This window comes from Haliotis asinina, chromosome 5, assembly GCF_037392515.1.
Source record: "Haliotis asinina isolate JCU_RB_2024 chromosome 5, JCU_Hal_asi_v2, whole genome shotgun sequence".
NCBI classification, from domain to species: Eukaryota; Metazoa; Mollusca; class Gastropoda; order Lepetellida; family Haliotidae; genus Haliotis; species Haliotis asinina.
This window is the reverse complement of record NC_090284.1, coordinates 58529350-58555711: the sequence shown is the minus strand read 5'-3', so window position 1 is coordinate 58555711 and position 26362 is coordinate 58529350. Positions and strand designations below refer to the sequence as shown.

The following is a 26362-nucleotide window of genomic DNA, read 5'->3' as shown; positions in this document are numbered from 1 at the left end:
GAGGACCAAATCTAGAGGTCCAGAGTAAGTGTGTGGGTTTGAGGTGAGTGAGTGAGTAAGTGGATGGGTGAGTGAGTGGGTTCTGAGTGAGTGGATTTTTACGTTACCTTTAGCAATATTCCAGCAATATCACATCGGGAAACATCAGATATGGACTTCTAAGGTATGTCGAGCGAGTGATTCAACCACTGTCCTACCCACCAGTTAATGCATAGATCGGAGTAGATATCTACAAAGTGACATTTAATTCATTAAAAGAGACCTGTTATGTTGCCCAAGATTGGCAGTGGGCAGTGGTAGACGGTATACCCTTTTAGAATTGGTAGTAGATGTACCATTTTAGCAGTGGCAGAAGGTGTACCACTATAGCAATGTCAGAATATGCACCACTTTAGCAGTGATAGAAGATGCACCACCTAAGCAGTGATAGAAGATGCACCACTTTAGCAGTGCTAGAAGATGTACCACTTTACCACTGGCAGCAGATATACCACTTTAGCTGTGGTAGTAGAATGTACCACCCTAGCAGTGGTATAAGGTGTACCACTTAAGCAGTGCTGGAACATGTAACGGCATAACAGTGGTTTCATAATCATTTGAGGCCTTAGTAAAAGAGTAACATGTGCTTTTATGTGTATTTTGGAACAATATGACGATTTAGTTTGTAGTACAAATATCCAAGCTATTCCACGCACAGAAGATGTAGGCAATAGTAGGCAGCTGTCTACCTTGCCTCAGCTCAACGTGGTAGAGGCCTGGCTATGTTCCGGGATAACGTGATAGCCACGCATTCCTGACTAAGGTTCAGCAGTGTGTCGCTATAGTCTTGTTGTCTCATGTGTGTGTGTCCAGACATAAAACGCAAATGAAACACATAGCAAAGAAAAATGAAACCGTGCATATCATTGCATCGCGTTTATACAACTATTGATTCCTCAGCCAGTGAAACTTACACAACCGTATCTTATTCCTTACATATAAGTTCGAATAAACGAGTTTCACTAGTTTACATGTGACATTGTATACACAATTTCGACTTCCGTGCAGTTGATAACAGTACACATATCAATAGGTGTTGTATTTGGTCAAGCAATGTCAAGGGGTTGAACGGTATGAGTTACCGTTTATACCATTGAGTAAGTGACTTTATGGACAATTTGTTTAAGAAGATTTACAGCTTTCAGAAGCATACCAGGAACGTATTTCAATTTAAGAGGATTTCAAATATTGAGGGACGGATAGTAATATGTTTCCTTATCATTAGAACGGAATTTCAGTTTTTGATACAAACCTACAAATTCGGACCACACTTTCGCCACGTATTTAGATATAAGTTGAATAGGAATCAGGTCACATGGATCCTGACAATTTTGTCTCATTGGATCTACTATCTTCCTTATAAGGAAATCACGCCTACGTCGTTCTGTTGAACAATCATTAATGACCATATTTTATGTCAGGACATATCCCTTGTATCGACACTCTGAAATATCGACATTCAACGAATGGTTCTGTACGAGTAACGCAGTTTCATTGCACTCCTGATCAGAGTTACGCAACCGTAAATCCTGGAAAAAATGTCTGACCTGAGACGGGTCTGATACTCTCGAAGTGAGTAAACGGAGGCCTCGATGTTTACATCAGCGTTGTTGCCTATTGATACACATGAAGTAGTCATCTTAGGAAAGGCGATTTTAATGAGAATGCGTGACATCGGTGCGCGAATTAAAATGTTTACCGTCTGTCTTGCAAAAACCTCTGTCGGGTCAGCATGCACAGGCATATCCACGTGCACACATATATTACATGCCTCTGCTTAATTTCCACGTGACACAAAGTCAACCAATTCATCACATAGTCACACAACATCAGACCAAACAATTCATCTCAAAGTCACATGACATGAAGCGAAACAATTCATCACATAGCCTCCGTGACATCATTGCCAGGCATACCGTCTAAGTGATAAATTACCAATTTTCAGGGTCAACCCACCTCAACCTCTGCTGGCGACGTAAATCGCCTCCATTGTACAATCTACGGCCAGACACAAACAGAACCGCTGTACGTGACGTTTTCCGAACAGACAACAGCAGAACGCCTGGCTTCCAGGACGCCGCATGTACGTGACATCAGTGACAGTGGCGGCGTCATCGACACTAAGGAACACGGCGGAGATTGGCTCGGAGATAATTAATACGCGAAGCAAGTGCTCTGGAATTTCAGAGCAAAAAGGGAAGAGGAGTCTGTATGAGATGGGATGAAGTAATGGGTGCCCATGCTGCGATCGGGAGGATTATCCCGACACATGAATGATAACGTCGGTTGTACGTACAATATCTGTCATAAGCTTACATGTTGCCTTTGTTTGAAGGCCTCCAGCGTGAGGCTAAAGTGGGACTGCTGGTATCAGCAAATAAATCCGATTGCAGCGAGGACTATTTTAAAGGATGTTTATTTGGATACCCTTTTGATGTAATTACCAAGAGTGAGCAGCTAATGGACGTAGGTGCGAAATACAACAATCTGTCGGTATGTATCAACACATGTAGATAATCACGTCAAGAACGCAGTATCACGTCATGTTTTCTAGTCATTGCATAATGACGTAACATACAAACACGTGCACTTAAACTGAACTTACAAGAATAGATTGATTGGTAGGACTTTTTTTCGGGTCTCCAAAATCATTCTGTCTTACCCCATGATATCAAATTGCCATCAGACCCGTTTGTTCAGACAAAGTCGATTAATTAGCTACCAGTAATTATAAGTCGTGTTACCGATGACGAAGTGTCAGTAAATACTATATTGATATATCTAAACATTGTACTCTAAAAGCATAATATATTGAGCATAACTGTCTTGTGTTTAGAAACGCAGTAAGTGTTACGCCTATGATGGGGAATTTCCTCTCTGCCGTTAGAATGTGCTACGCGGATTCATACAGTTTGCACATTGGTTTTTAGTTTCATACTTCAGTGCGACATATTATTTATACCATTGTTGAAGTAATACTCACAGTTTATTACTCGCCCGTTGAAAATACTGCAGTGTAATATTTTTACTTTTTACGCTAGTGTAATACCACTTGACGTATGACGTCAAAAGTTGTGACGTCACAATGCTAATGTTGCAGTTGCAATTTTACTAGACCTTGTTGCTTGACTCGCGGAAAGACGAGAGTCTGTAGGCAATTTGCCCGCAGTTTCTGTCATTTTATGTTGGCGAGTAATAAACAGAATACTAAACTCGGTTCCGTGAAATACAATTTTTATTAAACTCGAGTAAAGATTTAGGATCAAAATCATTAACTCGTTTAGTGTCCTCCATATTGTGACTATATTGTGTAATGACGTTACAGAAACACTGAAGTCACAGAGGACCATAGTGACATTGCGATTCTTTTTTTAAAAAAGAGAAATATTACTCACATTGATTTAAAACTATTGATATACGACAGTAAAACAAATGACTTCATATTTGTATTTCCAGCAAAAATAAGAATACATATATTTTTGGAGGGAGAACGGTAGTTAAGAGATTATAATCCTTATTTGTTGCATGCGACCTATTTTAACTACACATCTGCAAAGTCTAATAACCAGTATATGTGTGGCATTTAGAATAACAAAAAGGCCTAATTTCACATTCCTAACTCGCAGTAATCTATTATCAATAGATTAATGATTGTCAGAGACTGTGGTATCAATGGAGGTTGAGATACGCTTAGTTCATACGATTGTCGCGCTCGACTGACCTGTCTGTGTACGCGCGGCTTATGTATACGATTGGCCCGTCTAATCCGGAAGTAAAACTGTCACGATCAGACACACGTGTGGAAATTTAGGGACTTTACCTTGTGTTGTTTATATTTATAGTTTAATGTCATCTTGTTCAACGAAACAAGGTAGTAATTTGGTGTCATTTATCGAGGAAGGTTATGACTGACCAGCTGAGGTTGTCAGTGGTGGAGAATAACTGACTTCACTCACTGACTTCGCCAAACACGCTAACAACTTCCAAACAAATGATATTTTGTCAACGCTGGACAGGGTCAGCGCTTGGCGGACTTCGCAGTGTGAGAGTACAGTTTCTATGGTGAGTACGCTCTCCCATCAACTGTTTATGACCCGGCAATCACAGACGTGGTTCCAAGAGGTCGGCACGGCGACTACAGTCTATACTACCCATCAAAAGTTTAGACTCACTTAAAGCACTCATAAGTCACTATTTATGTCATGTATATGTTAGTGTCAGATTCAGAAATGACTAAAAATTTCAGTCATTTCGTGAAATTCCACTTAAAAACTTCAAATATTGGATCACAATTTCAACATCACTTATTGTCACTAACAGTTAAATCTATTGTGGCAGTGACTGTTGCACTTCAGCTTGGCTTTCTTCAAAGTATTTACACCTGTTTGTTTGACACTTGCTGTTACCAGAGCAGACACACCTTGGAAACAACTGTCCACCACATGCAGATGAGATGAAATGTCATGGAATGACTGAAATATATTGATTGATGTCACAAAAATGATGCAAAATGGCTTAGTGTTTCACAAAATGACTTAAATGTTTAGTCATTTCATGAAATAACTGAAATGTTTAGTCATTTCACAAAATGGCTGATTTCACAATCATATGATGACATTTAAAAATATTTTCTCTACTAACATGTTGGAACCAGCTGCAGGCCGTACGCAGATGAATTGCACGAGCATCATGCATCAATTTGTTGAAAAGCATGTGCAAATAACATGCATGTGAAAGGCTGCGTTTTGATGTAAAGTTCGTTAAGAATTCGGCAATGTTCACTGAGTTCCATCATTTATTGAACTCATGGCAATAATCGTTTCAATGTCATGAATTTGTTTTATACTACTTCCATTCATGTGTAAACAGTATTTTTAAACAGAAATGAATATTTTGCAAAATCTATTTCGAAATAACTAACAGGAGTAAGTGGCTACATTTACACTAGTTAGTCTGAACGTGTGATGGGTAGTTTATGTATAGAAATGTACCCAAAACAAAGTGAAAATACAGGAACATCCTCCAAACCCTTAAAACGGCGGACGAGTCAACATTCCTCATTCAAAATCCAATCTAATATGTAGTTGATCTAGACTAAAACCTAGTCTCTGGGTATATGTAAATTTTACAGTAACAAATAAACCCATTTAAATTGAAAACAAGCCCCAGGGAGATGGGAGGAAGATTCATAAGTTGAGGAAATCTAGACTTGCTTCGATTAGAGGTTTAGCATTGCTGAGAGGGCTTAAGGTAGTTGGAAAAAGAATGTAGGTCAGGGACTGTGAGACAGGCTACTACTAGTTGTTTGCAAATTGTTGATCGTGAGTGGTATTGTGCATTATGAAATATTTGTTCCTGCGTATGCTTGTTTCTTTTAGAATGCAATCGAATGCATCTCATACAACAGAATGACAGTTTCTTTCAAGAAAACAGCGCCATCTGGGATGGACTTGATCTAGGTTACATTTCTGTATTCTGACTTTGGCTAGGATGTGTGTGTCTGGAGTCTGCATGTCTATTCCAAATGTATATATCTGTAGTACCTGCGCTGATAGTGACCCCTTCAGGGTCACTGACTCCAGTGGTAAATTATACCAACATAAAAATGTTGGCAGGTAAATATATTTCATGCCATCCTGTGTATGTCAATTCAGCATGAAGAGTACCACTAATGAGGGCTTGGTGTGTTTGAAGGCATTGACTCTCTTAGCTGAAGTGGGTATGATAACAAAGATATCACACATATGTTATCCTTTGTTTTTAACAGTGATTTTGTATTGCTGACACTCCTGTCAACAGTATTTCAGCAACCTTGTGTCAGTGTCAACATAAGAGGATTAAGGTCCGAGTTTCATTCTGTGTGAAACCCAGTAGCCGGTGTACACAAACCTCAAAACTTGAATACTGGTATCAAACCCATCATGATAGAGTTACTGCGTAAATGTCATTCACAAGGTCGATAAAATATTCTTTTACTTTACCTCCGTAGCAGGTGTAAATTTATTCCAGGAGTATAAATACTTGCGTGAGTAAATTCGTTTTGTGATGTTTAGATGGTCAGTTTACGTATCATGAAGAAATTTACTCATGTAAGCAAATATACTCCAGTAAGTAAATGTGTGCATGTAAAAGTGTCTTTAGACATCACAGATCAGCAAAGCAAATTGTGTCATATTCTATAATTTTATGCTTGTAGATGTATATGTGACTTTCAACTGCAAATGAGATGCATGACTCACAACTCAAGGCAGCCATATTGAATCATATGTTTGATCCGAAAATATGATGACATATTTAGAATAGGGTGATTAAAATACCAAAGCCATAAAAGGAAATCCCTACATAAATTTGGAGCTATTTGAAACTAAATCAGGGAAGATATTGTGTGTGTTTAACAGTCTGATAAGAAGCGAATTTCAATCATTTGATTAATGCTATTATCGGTGACTGTTAGTGACACGGTATTAAACTCTTTTTATGGGGATGGTAGATTAGCCTAGTGGTTTAAGTGTTGGTGTATAGCACCGAAGACTTGGGTTCGATTCCCCACATGGGTACAATGTGTGCTCCACCTTGATATTTTCATGAATATTGCTAATAGCAGCATAAAACCATACTCGCTCACTACTAATAGAGTATTATGTTAAGCCCCATTTTATTTCAGTGTAGGCTTCTTTTGATGATAGTACCAACTTGGAAATGATGTATATACTGTACTTCCAACTGAAGGCACCCAAATATCTATGACAGCCTTTCTGTGGATCAGTATTTACACATTTTAAAAGCCAGGAAGATTTTCTTTACATCAATAACTATTATTTCAAAAGTCGGGAAGATCCTCTATACATCAATATTTACACATTTCAGAAGCCAGGAAGATTGACTGTTGCCCTGTCAACCACAGAAAACACATTTTTTTTATTATGTTCTGAAGTTGTGACTCAATAAAACTGCACCCTTGAACAAAGAAAACATTTGTTAACTAAACCATATAAGCACTATGTACACTTACTTGTGAATGTCATCTCACTGCCAGTGGGTATTCAGCATGGGGTAGCCAAGCGGCTATAACATTCCCCTGTCACGCTGTAGACAAGGATTCGAGTCCCCATATGAGTGCAATATGTGAAGCCCATTTCTGGTGTTGTTTGTGTGATTTTGCTGGAATATTGCTAAAAGCAGCGTAAAGCTAAACTCACTCATCTTTCAGATCACTCAGTAATTTTTATAGAGATTTATTTTCAATGGTTTGGTGAAAGGAACAGTGACCCTTTTGTTAATATATTTTACACAGAGCAGGAAGGGAAAATGATGCAAGAAAGAAGCTGTACCAGGAATATGATCCTGAAATGTACTTGACAATCAATGACTGTCAGTGTTGGTGAGCACTGTCATTAAGAATGTATATGAAGACTGCATGTCACCATACTTAGCAGGAACAAAATTGGAACAGAAGTTCAGGTGTACCACAGGGAACTGAAATTGTTTATTTGACTCTTGGGGTGTACTTTTCTGTGAAAACAAATAGTTCCCTTAACTTTTGTTCATTTGCCCATCTTTGTGATCTGTTTGTCTAGTTTACTCCAGCATGACATTTTTGCATAGATTCTTGCTCATTATGTTAATCAGTGGATTGTCACTCATTTAATTATCCCCTGCTGCACGTTTAGCGTGAAGTAGGGGATATAGTATTAGGCTCTGTCTGTTCATCCATATGTACATATGGATTAGAATATCTTTAGAACCGTTGACTAGATTCTTTTCATATTTGGTAACCAGGTTTATCACAGTAAAAGAAAGGTCTCAGTCAGGTTTGGTGACCTTGACCTTTATCTCAAGGTCACAAGGGGACTTTAGCGTTTTACCAAGACCAAGCTCTGTCTAGGGAATGTCCAGGGCCCAGTTGATTTGGGTGACTTTCACATAATTTTCAAGGTCACTGTGACACTTTGAAGATAGATTGCAGCATGGTAAACTGCATGTTAAACTTGTCAGCAAAATATCTCAAGAAATGTTCAGTGTATTGTCTTTATATTCAACAACACCAAGCTTTATCTAGGGAATGTGCAGGGCCCAGTCAATTTTGGTGACCTTCACGTAATTTTCAAGGTCGTCTGTACATATGTACAGATTGGAATACCTCAAGATCTGTTGAGTAGATTTTTTTCATATTTGGTATCTAGTTTTATCACATTAAAAGAAAGGTCTCAGTCAGGTTTGGTGACCTTGACCCTCATCTCAATGTCACAAGGGGATTTTAGCGTTTTACCTTGTCAGCGAGATATCTCACTGTATTTTCTTCATATTCAACGCTAAGCTTTATCTAGAGAAGCTGTAGGGCCCAGTCGATTTTGAATGACCTTCATTTAATTTTCAAAGTCATTCCAACTGTTTTTTTTAGGAGTTCCATACACTGGTCAAGGTCTTAGGGACTCTTCAAAATATGTTTGTGTTTGAACAAGTACAGAGCAACACACACACGTTAATCATGAAGTCCAAAGGTTAGGGAAAGTTTGTTTGTTTTTTCTCTCTCTTATTTTTTTGTTTTTGTGTGTGTGTGGAGGGGAGAAGGTTACGTAGCGAGATCGTACCACAGATCACATGGATCACAGCAACCTACAATTTTTTGTTACAGATGCTTGTCACTTACAGATAAAGCCACCAGTATCTGTCCCAGAACACCACAGTTACAGGTTGGAGAAGCTGACCTTGGAATGCTAGTGTCTTCCACATGTCAACATCTGACCTACCTCACTCTCAATAAGGCTGACATGCCTTGATTACGACATTCTGATGACAGAAATACTTTTCACAGCGTTATCTCATCTCAGTGATCTCCACCTTGGTCAGCGTGGAATGTGAACCCTAATTGGCTAGCGCCTTGCCACCCACTAGACATATGATAACCGATACCTCATGCCTTTATTCATGTATATTCAAGTAGTATACATCCAGTGTGTCAAGAGTCAAGTGCTGAAAGCATAATCAATTACTCATGATACTTCAACTACAACTAGAAATTATTATCGGACTTGTGAACATCATAAAAATCAAATGGCTTTAGGCAACGCTGATAATGGATTTGACAAACTGAAGCCATTATCCGAAAATGTTTTTTGAAAATTTTCAAAATTATCTTTATTTACCTTATACACTTAATGGAATAGAAACATATGAAAATACAGCTGCAAAAACTAAATCGGAAATATGTCTTATAAAAAGGAAATTTTGTTTCGTTTCTTTTCAAAATTACAATCACAAAGTGTTTAGGGGAACACCCTTCTCTCACTGAATGCTTCTGCAGTTGATACCACAGTATTTGAAATTTGTCCTGCTGGAATTTGCTAAATTGTACGATTGTGAACAAAAATGGTTTAGTAATTGTAATCCATTTTGCCAATTATTTTAATCTTATTTCGCACTACCCATATTTACCGAGCCATGAATGGTTATAATGAAACTATAAATGGAAGGAAGTTTCCTCTTACTCCGCAGTGTAATGGGACAGTGATGTGACTATTTTTACAATTTCAACTGAAATTCTGCAAATAAGTAGGTTTTTCTGTATTCATTAATGCTGGAAGGAAACTGCTCCCATTCATACTGAAAGTGATACTTAGAAAGTGAGAATACTAGGAAATGTCGTCTGTCATTTAACTTTAATGTACTTTTCAAGTGTGTTATGTCCATCTGGTCCAACCTCTCATTCTATTTCAGCTATTTTGCTCATAACCGTATTTCATACTTCCTTTTATTTTGGGGCAGTGGGGTAGCCTAGTGGCTAAAGCATTCGCTTGTAATGCCGAAGTCTACGGTTCGATTCCCCACATGGGCACAATGTGTGAAGCCCATTTTCTGGTGTCCCGCGCTGTTATATCGCTGGAATATTGTTAAAAGCGGCATAAAACTAAACTCACTCACCCCTTTTAGTTTATTGAGATGATACTGCTGCACATGTGGGTTGGAGGCTTCATTTTTAGATCTTTGTCTCTCAGCATCCAGTAAACATGGCTGGGGTCACACCAGAGATGTGCTTTGATGTGCACCGAATTTGGTTTATAGATAGCCATAATATTCAGCGACGACTTGATGGAGTGGGTCTGCCATGAATTCCTTGAAGTGGAATAAGGACTACGGGGCAGTGCATTCTCAGGTGTCGAAGCTCAGTCGACTAATGTATCCATGATTCATTGTAACTGTTCACTGCCCACGAGACTCAACCAATATACAGGCTGGCGAATTTCCCTCGACTTCAGATGGATAGTTTGGGGGTTCAAATCACCATGCAGAATTTCATACACCTCTTAGACTCACTTCATCAAGTTGTCGCTGAATATTATGACTACCTTTAAACCCAGGATGGTTGCACATCGAAGGATGTCTCTAGCGTGACCCTTGCTGTCTTTACTGGATACTGTCATGCTTAGATATAACACATAAGCCTCAAAGTCACGCCTGCAGCAGTAAAATCATCTGAATACTACATTTTGGCTTTATTATGTTCTGTTACATTTGACTATGTTGGTTTATGCATTCATAAATGCAAAATAAATAGGAAAGTGGGTTCTCTCATTAAGGCTTAGATGTAACCAACAAACTAAACATAATTAATACATAATTATCATTTATTCATGATATGTATATATTCCTGATAATGAAAAAAACCCAACTAAGCAACATTATAAACATACAATCGCAATCAAATGTGCAGTCTTTTGTACTTGAGTTTACTACCTTGAAACAAAGTACCCGGGATACCAAACCCAGTCAGAGCTGGTGGGCATGCACTTTAGTGTAATGAGGACTTTCATTGGCTGGCTCAGGTTATGTAGCGCTCAGGGCTATTTGTGTGCCCTCAGAGATATTGGGATCTATTTACTGCACATGTGCTATGCACGTAGTGCAGCACAGCTGTTGAAACCACTTTTCACCCCAGCTGTTTTGGGGTTTTTTTTGTTTGTGTGTGAATTGTTTGAATTATAATCGTTCTGGGCAATAATGCAAGCCACGGCCAGGCACATTGTCAGGAATTGAAGTCCACCAGTGATAAGGGGACAATATAGTTTAGCAAAATAGCAAACAAAAACAAATATCTATGTTCACTGTCATGGGATCACCTGTATTTTCAATTTATTCGTTTGTTTAGTTCTTTCCTTTGCAAACCCAAAAGAACCAAGAAATTGGCTGACTGCCATATTCCTGATTTGAGTTGATACCATTTTCCATTTATCTGAGCTAAGTAATGTGCAAATTGATAAGAAAGAAGAATTTAACTCCCTAACCTGTATCATTTCTTTTAAGAAATATATATTAATGTTTTTATATATTTGAGTAGGTGTAATTGGAACACAAGCACCTAACATTATTCATCCTAATCAGCAGTTTTCGAGTCATTCGCTGCTTCTGACCTTTAGCTGAGCGAGATAAAGAATAACCTTTCCATATCATTTTTTTTTCGTGATTTGAGATTTGCTCAGACAACATGGAAGTCATGTCATGAAGTCTAACATAAACTTTACCAGTGGAACAAATAATAACGGCAGGTGGTGTTATTCTCACTAGAATATTTGTTTTTCATGACCCACTTCTCTCAAATATATATCACCCTGGACTAATATCCACACGAAAAAAGATGACCCAAATTTTGCAGGATGAAGCACTTATTCTTCAATGATGTCCTCCCTTAATAGTTTTGCGAAATATCAAATATATTGGAATAACCTTTGCTGATATTGTATCTATTTGAATCTGCAATTGCAGAGTGTCAAAACAGTGTGAGACAAAACCAGTCATACTTTTTCCATGAAATTTGTCATGAAATCTGATGAAATCTGACACACTGCCTGTAGTGAATAAAGTGGTCAAGTGATGACTGATGACATCTGATTTAACTAATACTGTTATGCATGCACACAAGTCAGATATTCAGCTTTCATGGTTTAAATATGGTTTAAATATGCATGTACTGAGGGGGTATGGGCTGACCTGTGACAAAGAAAGTGAGTGAGGTTTTACGCAGCTTTCATGGTTTAAATATGCATGTACTGAGGGGGTATGGGCTGACCTATGACAAAGACAGTGAGTGAGGTTTTACGCAGCTTTCATGGTTTAAATATGCATGTACTGAGGGATATGGGCTGACCTATGACAAAGAAAGTGAGTGAGGTTTTACGCAGCTTTCATGGTTTAAATATGCATGTACTGAGGGGGTATGGGCTGACCTATGACAAAGAAAGTGAGTGAGGTTTTACACCGCTTTTAGCAATATAAAAGCAATATCAGTGTGTGGAACACCAGAAATGGGCTTCGCACAGTGAATCCATGTGGGGAATCAAACCCGGGGCTTTGGCATGACAAGTGAATGCTTGAATTACTGGGCTATCCCACAGCCCCAAATGAGCAAAGAGTTGATCCACTGCATTTTAAGTTTTTAAGGCAAGGTCAAAACCTTTAAGATGACTGATCATGTGTTGGTCAAATATGTCATATGATGATCAAAGTGATATTATCTGAGATGATGTCTTTTTGTGTTATATTTTCTATTATATTTTGAATATTCAGTGCTGCTGATTGACATGTTATGCAGTCTGTGTGTAGCCCACACTTCAGTGCAGTGTTGATTTAGCATCACATCACTACCATGGGCTAATATGGGAATCATGTGACCAGACTTTTTTCTGTTTGTAAACAATCGCACAGATTCATAAAAAGGAAGATACTTGCCAACTGCAAGTGATTTGATGCAGTCTTCATGTTGTTTCCAATGCTTACGTAATATTCTTCTACAACTGCAACACTAAAGTTTATGACAATACAAATTTATTTATCAAATGAATGCTTGCCATAAAAGGCTACTATGCTTATCGCAAGAGCAACTAACGGGATCGGGTGGTCAGGCTCGCTGACTTGGTTGACACATGTCATCGCTTACCATTTGCGCAGATCAATGCTCATGTTGTTGGTCACTGGATTGTCTGGTCCAGACTCTATTACTGAGAGACTGCTGCCATATAACTGGAGTATTGCTGAGTGCGCCATAAAACTAATTCACTCACTTATGTATCAAAAGAGTTGAATCATCTGCTCTCTGTCAGCTTCAATCACAATACATGAAGCTGTAGAACGTATCTACAGAAAGGATCACTACACAAATCAAATCATTGTACATGTTTTAGGATATTTTCTCAGTGAAACTAGACAATTCTAATAAAGGTACTAAATGTGTAGATTTGTCAAAAATATAAGATTTAAGAATTGTGTACATCATCAGATCTTTCAGACCTGTGGTAAATGTACTGCGCTGGTCGTATGGGTAGGAGACTGTGTTTAGCCGTCACAAGGTATAATGGTACACCCTGAAACCACGCCCTAGTTCAAATAAACTTGAATCTGTTCTAAATACGTATTCAGGGCTGACATGATATTCAATCCCAGCCCAGTTTCTGTTATTACACCCTCTGAGTGCACTGGGGACGTTTGTGTTTACTATTGTCTGCCTTCAGACGATGTGCAGTAATAAAGTTGTATCAGCATTCTTAGTATTATCGTCTTGCAACAGATATGTATTGTGTAAATTTCAGTATAACTGGCTGTAGAAGGAAGTCAGTCATTAAATGGGAAAAAATATCATGACAAACTAGAACTTTGTTCATTGTTGCTTAAAACAGAGTCATAAAGTTTAATTCAATTAAGTCATTACTTGCTTGGAAGGGTCTTTCAGTGATGTTATCAAAGGTTTTGCATTCTTTAGAAATGTATATCGTTATTTACACAAAGGGAGAGACCTGTGATATGATGTTCAGCGATATATACCGTTCAAAAAAGATAGGGGATACTGGATTTACGAGACTGATAAAATGCCAGTGATGAAGCTGAGGAAGAAACAGATGATGAAGAGAGAGTAAGGGAAAATGTGACAATTTACTTTATCTGTATGGATATGTATTACTTTTTCTCATTTTTTATGGCACTGGTTAGTGGTATGCTTGGAGAAGGGAATATCCCCTATTATTTTTTATATGTCATAGTTAATCGTTATATATGAAGTTGGTGCTCATGAGGTTGTGGTGAAGTGGGGTTTTTGCCAAGAATTTTGCATAATTCAGGTGTAGAACTTTGGATGGAAATATATCAGATAATATGCTTGCATGGCATTGGAAATGTTTCATATATACTGGATATAATTACTTTTTTTCATATGTATTGGTATTAGCTAGTGGTATGTTTGCAAAATGGAATATCCCCTACATTTTTTTAATGATATGTTAAGTTCACACCCAGTATTGATAATGTGAAAAAAGTTAAACTCCATGCAAATGTTGATAATATATTTTCCAAAAATGTCAGCATTGAAATAATCATTTAAGAAGTTTTTCCCATGTTTTCTGCCGGTCTTACTGAGATTTTCAGTAACACTAGAGGTGCAGTTATTATTCATACATATATTTCAGACTGCATTTGTGTGCATGAAAGAATAGACAGACAGATAGACATCTCCATCCAAACAGATTGCCATAAATTCTTGTGTCTTGATAGCCAAATGGCACCAACTGTCCATTCTTTGGATGAACACTTCATATAACTGAAGTGAAATCACTTGATATTCAAGTGTGCGATCTGCACTGGAAATGGTGTAATAAGGAAATATTGTAACGATACGCCTATATCCAAAATTACAAATGAAAATCGTAAAACAAAACACACCCAGACATGCTATGTTTAGCTGATATTTCTTTTAAAAATGTATTGCATGTACTCTTAAGACAATCTCCATAAATTGACACAAAGTATTGATGATAGAGTTAAGTATGATGGTGTAGACCTAAAGGAACATGCTATGTTATGACCACAAAGATTTCTTGTATCGCTGAGATCATGTCCGCATCAGGAAATGGGTGATTACCCAGTAAAACCTCTTGATGTAGGTGGTGTAATGGCGTGGAGGAAATTCCTGAATGTGTTAACAGAGGAATACTTAATGTGTTGTACCTTTGTCAAAGAGCGTGAGAAATGGTTGTTTTCACTTCTGACAATATGATCATGTTTAATCACATGCCCTGGCACAGACTATGGAAGGACTTTGCTAAGAGTATGGGAGGAAAGCATATGAAACGAAATGTAGATTGTAAGTACTTATTGTAATTAATTTATTTATGATTTGGTTCAAATTTCCTTGAAATTATGTTTTGTAACCAATATTGATAGTTTGGACATAATGATATTATGATAAACCATTCTGTATGACCAGTTATCAAGTATTTTGGCATTACCAATAACATACTTACATAATCGTCTTTAATTAATAATAATAAAATATTGTATAACTTTGTTTGAATTATGTAATCAATTTAAATTTTTTTGAATGGATGAAATTCCTGTAAATCCATTCTAAAGACAACTTTATTGAATAACTTTCACTCATGCTTGTTGTAAGAGACTCCAGTAACAGAGTCAGTGCTCATGATGTCAGTCACTAGTAGTCTTATCAAGACCACATTGTATATTGTCTGCAGTCACATGGCTTGAGTGTTACTGATTGTGGCATTAAACAAACTACAACTGAATTGGGTATTAATTCAAGGAGGCTTTTACCACAAGCATTTCTTCACATATTTATCTTGTGTTTACCTTCCCATGTATATAGAACCCATGAAGGTCTGGGGTAGAACAGGCCTTCAGCATTCCATGCTTACCATGGAAGGTTACTATGCTTGTCATAAGAGGCAGCTAATGAGATCAAGTGGTCAGGCTTGCTGAAATGGTTGACACATGTCTTCGGTTCCCAATTGCGCAGATCGTTGTTCATGCTGTTGATCACAGGATTGTCTGGTCCAGACTCGGATTATTTCCAGACTGCCTCCATATAGCTGGAATATTTCTGAGCATGGTATAAAACTAAACTCTCTCACTCTATATTGAGAAATTTCAGTTTGTTTACCTCAAAGGAAATTATGAAAGCAAATTTGTTTACTTTGTATTCTATAAAAAATAACTGCATATTTATCGGATTGGATACCAAGGTTATTAGCTAACATTTGGCACAGCTAAATCGTAGCTATAAGTTTGAGATGCCCAACCTCTGTCATCTAAGGGCGTGTCTGCCAAGACAGTAGAAAGTCAAGCTGATACCCAGGCCATGATCAGACCTAAAGATGTTGAAAGATGGTATTTGTTGTTACCTTGCCTGGAGGATAAAACATGGACTGGTCTGCTTGGAGCCAGAATACCATGTCTGAGTGGGTTAGTCATGTTAAACTGTGGCATGGTATCTGATGGCTAGCATTGGTAGCAGTACCAGTGACAGATTAGTGCAGATGCACACACATACACATGCACTTGCACACAGACACACACAGACACACACAGACACAGACAGACAGACAGACAGAGACACACACACACACACACACACACACACACACACACACAGACAGACACACACATATGCACACACACACATATGCACACACATGCACACACACATGCACAAACATGTGCACACACACCCCCAGCGATGTCATTAACAAATATTTAAGCAAATAACGATGAAGAAAGATTGTCATTTAAAAAATGCTGATTGAACACAAAGTTGACAAACTTAGCTTAAACATTTTAACTTTGATAAGTCTTGATCTGAAAAAAAAAGAATTTCCCATGCTCATAATATATTTACCTTTCTGTTTATCTTAATTATAACAGCTACATTTACCACCAGCTCTGGCGAAAAGAAATTTGGCTTGTTTGTATTTGTGTTTACTTTTCAAAACAGTTGATCCAGTTAGCAAACAGGAAGTAAGGAGTTGGTTAAATTCTCTCTCGCCTATCGTCCCGGTACGTGTGTACATCAGCCACTTGTACAAGGAAGACAGAGTTATCAACATTTTCGGTTTGATTGTTTGTAGTCTACTTACGTCAACTCCGCTGAGACAATCGTGGGTGGCCTTCACACTCTGTATGTTGACAAACTTCCTATCTCCCTAGGGAAGAGTGATCACCTCCCGATTTTCCTTTTATCGCCTTTTGAAGGTAAATTGCTTTAACGTTCAAGACATTAATAAGTATAATGAAGTGCCCCAAGCCAATATCATCATGGGTAATGTTTCGGATTTATGCCCTTTTAAGGGGGTTTTGGAAATGTGTTCTAGATTTAAAAGGTGAGATGTATTGAGTATTTGTTGATGTTTGTTCTAATTGGCTGTTTAAGTATTTCAGTAATTAAGTAATGAATGTAATGTGTGTAATTAATTAATGTGTGTAATTGTTTCATTCGAGCTTATCTTCATCCAGTAGTGCTTGTCACTGAAGTTATGAATTTCTTATCAAGAAAACACAATTTGCCTTCATATATATTTTCACACCCATGTTGAAAATATTTTAAGTCTGTTGGATATTTGGGTGTACCAGTGTGTTCGGTACACTATGTAAATATTTTTTGTTTTTATGTAATTTTTGTGATGCCTTACCATTGTGTTCCTTGTGTTAAATAATCATTGAAATATGTGTGATAAGTTTATGTCTTTCTTTTAAACATATTAAAATATTTCTCCTTCTGAGTAATTTTAAAAAAAATGATAGACATCATATTTAAAATATTTGTCTGTATGTTAAAACAGTAGAGAGTGATTAGGTCTGCAGATGAATAATGCTTGTCAGAAATATTCTGTGGGACATGTCAATGGTTGGTGAGTATAAGAACACTTTCAAGATTAGGGTGTGACTGAGGTAGCTTAATGGTTGTCATTTCCTCATCAAACTGCTGAAGACCCGTGTTCCTTTCCCTGGATATTTGGAGTTTAGTTTTATGCTGCTTTTAGCAATATCATGGCAGGAGACACCATCATCATCATCATCATCATCATCATCATCATCATCATCATCATCATCATCATCCACTGGGGGATGGTAGTATAGCATAGTGGTTAAAGCATTGGCTTGTCATGGCGAAGACCCAGGTTGGCATACTACATTGGTACAGAAGGAAGCCCATTTCTGGTGTCCCTGCTGTGATTTTGCTGGAATATTGCTAAAAGTGGTGTAAAACCAAACTCAGTCAATAGTCACCACTGTATTCTTATTGCACAGCTCTATGATGGTTGTGCGACAGTCCTTGCAGTTTTCAGTACTATAATATTTGGAGTTTGGTCCATGACATGAAAAGGTAACAGAAGGAGTCCACATGTGGTGTCGGCAGGAGTTATAAATGTGTGGTACAATATCTCAGTGGATCTGCATTACATAATTCACACACAGATGCAGCAACACATGCATACAATCATATCCCTTTGTACAAAAATCCCAATGGCAATCAACCCCCTTTCATCTGCCTTCACCTGTCCTTAAATGGTATCCACTTCTCTTGTCTTCTTCACTGGATTATTTATGTCTTCTCTTCAACTTTCAGCTCGTTCCAGAATGGCAACTGAGGTGCCTGATGCATTCAGTGAGATCGTCATCGTGTATGCTGATGACGGCAACGAATGGGCCTTGTTCATCCAGCGGAAACTCACTTCCCCAGAATACAAAATTGGCACCCATTCACAGCACTACAACACCGTGAGCATACCTTCTCTCAAAAACTACAAGGTGCAAGTGGTGCTTATCTCCCCTCAACTCCTAGAGGGCGCTGCAAGTAATCAGTGGGACTTCTCACAGTTTGAAAAGTCAAGTACTGTCATGGTTCTTCTTGGAATTGATGTGTTTGAAGTGAAAAATCTTCTGCAAGCTAGAAGCGAATATATATTCCAGTGTAATCATGAGACTATCCATCAAAATGATCCTGGAGCATCTCTCCGAAATGCATTGATGGAGATAATCAAGGTGTATGAACGTGATGAGTTCAGTGATGATGAAGACCCGTTTGAAGAAACGGACAATATATACCAGTATCCCCCATCGCCACGTCAAATCAACCAAATCTACAAGATCATTCCTAAGGCGCCAAATTCGGTAAGTGTTTTATCACTTGGTTTCAAGAATAGCCATATATATTTAATTTTTTCTATGTATCAGATGGGGTTTTTTTTGCATTTATTCTAGAGTCTGATGTATTCTATCAGTCATATTTGGATAAATGCAGTGGGAATTTTATGCCCACGATATATTACAAGTCATCTTTAATGCAAATTTGTTTACATAATGTGTAGAGAAGGTGTAACATGATTGGACAAATAATTTTATTTGAAATAACTGAAAAAGAAACCCAGGTACTGATGTGTAAGGTACCAGGTACCCAGGTACTGACTTGTAGATCTAAGTAGACGACATTCAAGGCAGTTATGAACTTACGCCCAGGAAAATAGCGACCGCCTAGGAATGCATAGACTTGCACAACATGATTTGATTTCTGGACATTTGAACATTTTAGAAAAGGTATGAAAAGGTTTTGAAAATGATGGTACAAAACACGAAATACCGAATTTTTGTATACCATTATGATATATTGAACTGAAGGCCAAATATCACGTTTCTGCAATATCACACTGCAGTATACCATATCACCCCTAAGGAATAGAACTGCGTATTTGCTATGTACAATAGGGCTGTTATCACTCACTCACATATTCGGTAAATTTAACCATACCTTCATGAATTCAATTTGTGATCACCAGTTTTTTTTACCTGCATTTGAATGTTATTCATGATAACACGATTAACAGCCACCACGATTATAATATTCGATTTGACAATAATGTAGTCACTGTTTATTTATTGTCGTCAGCACTTAATTAAGACATCATGGTCAAAATATGTGAAAATGAAATGCTTTCACTTCTTATCGGGTGTGGTGGGATAGTCTAGTGGTTAAAACATTTGCTCATAATGCACAAATCCTGAGTTCCATTCCAAATGGGTACAATACATGAAGCCCATTTCTGGTGTCCCTTGCTGTGATATTGCTGGAATATTGCCCAAAAATGGCACAAACCTTAACTGATAATAAGACAGCAGTGATATTGCTGCAATATTGTTAGAGACCACTCACTCACTCACTCACTCACTCACTCACTCACTCACTCACTCACTCACTCACTCACTCACTCACTCACTCACTCACTCACGATTGTTTACAATATTCATTAGTAAAAATTTGTATTACTTAACAAGTGTTTGTGATCCATATCGTAATTGCATCACAGTGGAGTGAACGATGATGTGTTTATTTTTATCCTGATCGGCCAGCTACCTGCAGAATATGAAACTGACACTGACTTGTCTAGTTTGCTATCTTCCTGGTACAGTCAGAGTCACCTTTCATCTTTGAACGATAGCAGCCTGTATTTGCTTTAATATAGTCATGCCTAGATAAGATCGTTCTTCACTTACACGCACAAGTAGTCCAGAATCTATCTTGTTGAGATTGAAGGTTAAGAAAAGGCCCCATGTAATCACTAAACATTATATCAAATAGGTGTACGTTGGTCTGTATCAAAAGCTGCATATATACATATGTATTTTGAATCTACAATGAATGAGTTTTCAGAAAATACTAAATATGAGTTTCTAAAAATGTGCACATAGGTGAAATTTGCTGTTGAATATCATCAAAATTTCTTAAATTTTTGCTCATTTGTCTGCTTTTTCACCATTTAATTGCTTCTCTTTACATTTTCATTCAAGTCTACAACTTGAACATCTATCAGTGACAAGCAAATTTTGTTTAATCATATTCATAGATAACACTTTTAGACATGCTTTTTGTGTGACATGCACAATTTCTCCATCTGTGATCAGGCATGCGAAGTCACGCGAATGAGTGACCCCCTCTCTGGTTGTCATTTGTATGCGTAACGAGACATTACATACTCTACTGGTAATGACGGATGTTGTATTTCATGTTTTACATGCAGTAAGTGGTCTGACAGGGTGACCTTGCTTTTGGCATGTCAATATTTTTGTATTGTCATCATGTGCCATCCTGTGCAACACTGTCTACAGTTTCAGTCACGTATGTTACCGAGTGCAGAATTAATTAGTATAGTTTGCTGTCATGTAGCTGAAATATTTCTGATTCCAACAATGATCACTCATTCATATTTTCTGGCTGTGACAAAAAAGTTGTGACACTTATCACTGTTTATGACTCATGCGAAAAACCTTTACGACGTGTCATAGCGCGACATTGGCAGGTCTTGATGTACTACTTTTGAAGGAGGGTGTCACAGCATATTGTTTGAACTTTTTTCTTTTAATGTCATGATTTTAAATTTTTACGCTTGGAGAATTTAAACAATATATCCTGGTGGTGACAAATATTTTTTATTTAGACCATGTAATTCATTGTAGTCATTTGGTGGAATTGGTAAGATCAATATGTGTTTATTTGATTATATATGCATGGGTAGGAGGTGCAGGTATCAGAATTTCAAGTATCCTGCAGATTGGAATTAAATAATTCCAATTTTTGTTTATCAATAATAAAAATTCAAGTAATATGATTGGATGGTAGTTATCACCCTGCTTGGCAATAGCTGAGTGTGGCTTTGATAATGGATTACAGCTTCTTCCATGTTAGGTGGTGGGGTAGCCCTTTGGTTAAAGCGTCCACTTGTCACATACAAGATCCGGGTTCGATTCCCAACATGGGCACAATTTGAGAAGCCCATTGCTGGTGTCCACCGTGACATTGATAGAATATTGCTAAAAGTTGTGTTAAACCCTACTCGCTCTTACATGTCAAGATTCTGCTTGTCATTTTATTTGCATAAGTATTGTGATCTTATCCTTGCAACATTTGTAACAAGATCCATATCAGTTTGTGAAAGCTTTTGTAATATTTGCTGACAACTTACTGTATTGCTTACAAACACATCAGAAGTCCAGAAAAAATTATCCATGTATGCATTATCTCGTGACAGTATTTTTTTTCTTTCTTGCTAGCCATCCCCTGAAACTCTGATACTCTTGGACCGGCAAGCAGATACCGATCTGACTGTGGAGCTAAAAACATCACCACCAGTCAAGGTCACAGCAGAGTTCATTGATAAGGCTGTATATGCAGTGAATATCCCAGGTAAAAATACTGATATGTCTTTGTGTCATATCTGTTAGACCTATATTCATGTTGATACTGAGCCAAAAACTATCTGACTTTATTTGGCTCGATTTATCGCTTAGTTACTTGCAATGGTGTAACCCAGTATTACAGAGAGCAATCTAGTTAATAGGTAAACCAGGTACAAGTAAGGTTTAGTCTGTGTAAACTTAATAACAAAACATCTATATGATTCAAGAGCATGTTTCTTTCAATATACATTGCAACAAAGGCAGTGCATCTGTAATTTTTCTGGTGCATCTAGGTTTTTATCTTTCACTTCAGACTTCACTTCATTGAATTTTCGTTTTAACTGTTTACTTGATCCAGGTTTTAAGTTTCTTGTCAGTTATTAAAAGTGGCTGAAAATACTCCAGCTTGTTTTTATTTCATATACACTATAGCTATGCATTCATTTGAAAATTTACTTTAAATAAGAATTGAGGGAGAACAGAAACTTTTGCAATAGACTGTCGTTATTGCAATAGCTGGTTGCAGTAGACTATCGTTATTGCAGTAGTTGTCTCCCCTTCAATAGTCGCCCCTGTTCTAAGCGTTCACTCATCAAGCGGAAGACCCGGATTCGATTCCAGACATGGGTACAATTTATGAAGCCCATTTCTGGTGTCCCCCAGTGATAAATTTGCTAGAATAGTGATAAAAGTGTCGTAGAACCAAACTCACTCACTCACTGACTTACTAAAAAAATATCCGTGAGTTCATTTGTATTTCAGACAGATCCAGTGGTACTGTACCTCTGAAAGTGTCAAGTGGTGATCAAGTGATAGGTGAAGATCATGTGAAACTACAGACAAAAATGGACCAATTGTGTAACTTGTTGCATGACATTACAGACCCCATGAGCTTGATGTGTCAGGCCTTGGGATTGAACAGTGATAAAAATGAGGCATTAGACGCAGCTATGTCGCAGCAGCTGAAGAGATGGTCCCCTCAGAATATACAGATGCTTCAGATGTTTGAAACCAATGTCACCGGTGAGTATTCATGTTAAGGGACCCTTGAAGGTCCTTAGAAGAATAGGCCTTCAGCAACCCATTGCCATAAAAGGAAACTATGCTTGTCGTAAGAGGCGACTAATGGGATTGGGTGGTCAGACTCGCTAACTTGCTTGGCACGTGTCATCCCTTCCCAATTGCGCAGATCAGTGCTCATGCTGTTGATCACTGGATTGTCTGGTCCAGACTCAGTTATTTACAGACTGCTGCCATATAGCTGGAATATTGCTGAGTGTGGTGTAAAACTAAACTCACTCACTCCTATTAAGGCCAGACCAATTTTATTGTCTTCGAATAAGACAAAAAGGAAAATTAATTTTTCTCGCTCAAAAATGAGCCAAAAAAGTAAACTTACATAAAATGTTTTAGATTATTTTTTGAGCCCCATATACGGGTCATAAGTTGCCCAAAGCAAAATACTTTTAGTATTTAAAAATTCATGATTGGTTTACTTGGATTGTAAAAGATCTGAGAGTAGTCTTATTTTCTTATTTCTCTGTGTGCATATGTTGTGCATCATATACATGATAACTGTGTTAGGATCTACACTGAAATGCTGCATCCACTGCAAGAAAGAAGTTGTTTATCCATAAAAAGTGTTCCCATTCACTTTGATTGGTGACTGTTTTGTCTACTCCTGACGATAGGTTTTCCGAGAACAAAAGTCTATTAAACAAGAAATAAATTTAGAATGTAATCTTATAATCAGTTTTTAAAAGTGAAAGCTGGTTGCATTATTGTATTTTTTTGTCAAAGCTGACTCAGACCACCTTGAGGATTTGGCAGAATTTGACCAAGAGATGTGTTCAATCAGTATTAAAGATCAGGATCCTGTCCCCCATCATGTAACCTTTCCAGCACTGTGGTCGTAACTCAGATAGTGTACCATAAACTTGTGGATCGAACACAGTTGTCATTGATCAATATTAATATGGAACCAAAACAACTTATTTTCTGTACTGTGACCTTCTGACCTTGACATTGACCCACTGACATTTACCTTTGTATTTCACCAGATGAGAGGAGCAGTCACGAGTGGCCGACTATTGCTCACTTTGCTGCTGAGTTTAACTTGGTTAAAACATGCACAGAATTGCTGCGGTTCCCGCCAGCTTTCCTTGTGATGGCGTGCTGCATGGAAAACTGTAATGGTGACTACCCATGTGATATTGCAGAAAGGAAGGGCTACCACCATCTTGCTCAACTTCTAACTCATATTGTAGAGGAACACAGTAAGTAACCTCCATACAGAAATGCCTACCTCTACGATTTTACCATCATTTTAGCCTCAGACTACGCCAGTACGATTGCACTAGAAATTCTACAAAATTTGAAGAAAATTCATTACAATTCAGATCTATAGACAAAAGCATTTATTTTTGGTGAATTAATACCTTTTCGACAAAAAGAGACAAGATGAAATGTAATGCTGATAATTTGGAACTCTGCTGTTGGAAGTATTTGGAATTAAAGCTTCGCGCTTGATTTGTGTCATGATGTTTTTCTCAGAACCCATCCTAATTTCAAGTATTTAGTGGACTACTAATTTTATGGTCAGACTATTATTTGCAACACTTCGGGGTTGGTATCTCGGGACCGGGGAAGGTCTGGGGTAGAACAGGCCTTCAGCAACCTATGCTTGTCGTTAAAAGAGGCGACTAACGGGATCGGGTGGTCAGGCTCGCTGACTTGGATGACACATGTTATCGGTTTCTAGTTGTGCAGATCGATGATCATGCTGTTGATCACTGGATTGTCTGGTCAAGACTCGGTTATGACCGCTGCCATGCAGCTGGAATATTGCTGAGTGCAGTGTCAAACTAAACTCACTCACACTGGCATCTCAGCTCCATACATCCACAGGGGATACTTGACATAAAAATGCTCATTCAGGGCTGATTGGTAATCCTTAGACTATTGTTATGGATACTGTGTGTGACTACTCCTGTACACAATCAAGCAACAATACAAGAACACAGATGCAAAACAACTGATTGGTTAACAAAACACAAACACATGCTATTGAATTGCCTGCAATCCATTCATTGCTTCATATCTAATATTCAAAATGCCCATTGTGTAAAATGAGCTTAGTGCTAAGTATGTATGTATTTGTCCTTTTTAAGAGCAGGAGGTATATGTTTTCACTACGTGATTGCTTGTTACCACGAGAAAAGTCTGAAGAGAAGTTTGCTCTTTAATGAAAGAAATTTGACTTCTGAACATGTTCATAAGATATATTGAGATCATTAGTCATGAGTTTCCTGTACCAAGAACCGTTTTTGTCGTTTTGAATTTCTTTAAAAATATAGAAATTGTTATTGGGGAAACAGTACATTTTGCATGAAGAGGGCAGAAAGCCTCTTACATAATTTTTTTAAAAATGTCTAATCTGGCTGCTTAGTGAACAGATTTTCTCCTCAGCAAAATATTTTTAACATGTTATGTTTGTCTGATGTGCTTGGTGACTGGTAACCGATGTTTGTTTGTTTGTTTGTATAACCAGCGTGAGTCATGTTGTGTGTAAAGTCTACAGTGACATTTTGCCTACTGTACAGTTTGTAGCAGGCATTATAAACTACAATTTGAATATTAAAAGTGCATGGACAAGAATTTTTTGTCAGCAAGTCTTACAGTGTAGTACATGTTATAGATATATAGTCACTATTCACTTGTTGAACAATCATCACATCTGACACATGGGTTCAACTCCCCACATGGATACAGTGTGTGAAGCCCGTCTCTCATGTCCGAGCCATAATATTGTGGAATTTTGCTGAAAGCGGCATATTCACTCACTCACTCTATTTACTGTTACCACTGTTTACTTGTTTTGCAGTACTATATACTCATACACATAAATACAAAATATATGTAACAATAGTCATAGGCACTTCACATAGCTTAGAAAATAGCTAAAAATGTAATATCATGAAATTGAACAAAAAATGTATATACTGAGGGAAAAAATAAAGGATCACATGAAAGCACAAGTTTCTTCATTTTTGCCCACATTTCTTTCAAAGCTATGCAATACACATTTTGTGAAGACATCTGGAAAAAGATTAGAGGAACACTTGTGCTTTCATGTGATCCCATATTTTTTTTTCTTCTATTTTGTCAATTAACAATGATATCACAGCTTTTGTTAACGTTTTTGTTAATTGTCAGATGTTAATTATTGTATGGAACTATGACAAAAGTGTCAAACATTTCATCTTAACTGCAACATACTTCCTCGTACATAGACAACATACTGTTGTACTCATGAGCAGGA

General features: G+C 37.6%; 1 protein-coding gene across 2 annotated transcripts in view; it reads left to right on the top strand.

Annotated features, from left to right (window-relative positions):
* The first annotated feature begins 3835 nt into the window (after positions 1–3835).
* The window catches only part of LOC137283716 (phosphoinositide 3-kinase adapter protein 1-like), a 34966-nt gene continuing 12439 nt past the window's right edge, over positions 3836–26362 (top strand). For both annotated transcript variants that reach the window (XM_067815381.1, XM_067815380.1), the window contains exons 1-5: positions 3836–4101; positions 18440–18984; positions 21916–22048; positions 22804–23064; positions 24102–24317. In XM_067815381.1, coding sequence (XP_067671482.1) covers positions 18451–18984; positions 21916–22048; positions 22804–23064; positions 24102–24317 — 1144 coding nt within the window. In that variant the 5' untranslated portion in view covers positions 3836–4101; positions 18440–18450. The remainder of the gene's footprint in view (positions 4102–18439; positions 18985–21915; positions 22049–22803; positions 23065–24101; positions 24318–26362) is intronic.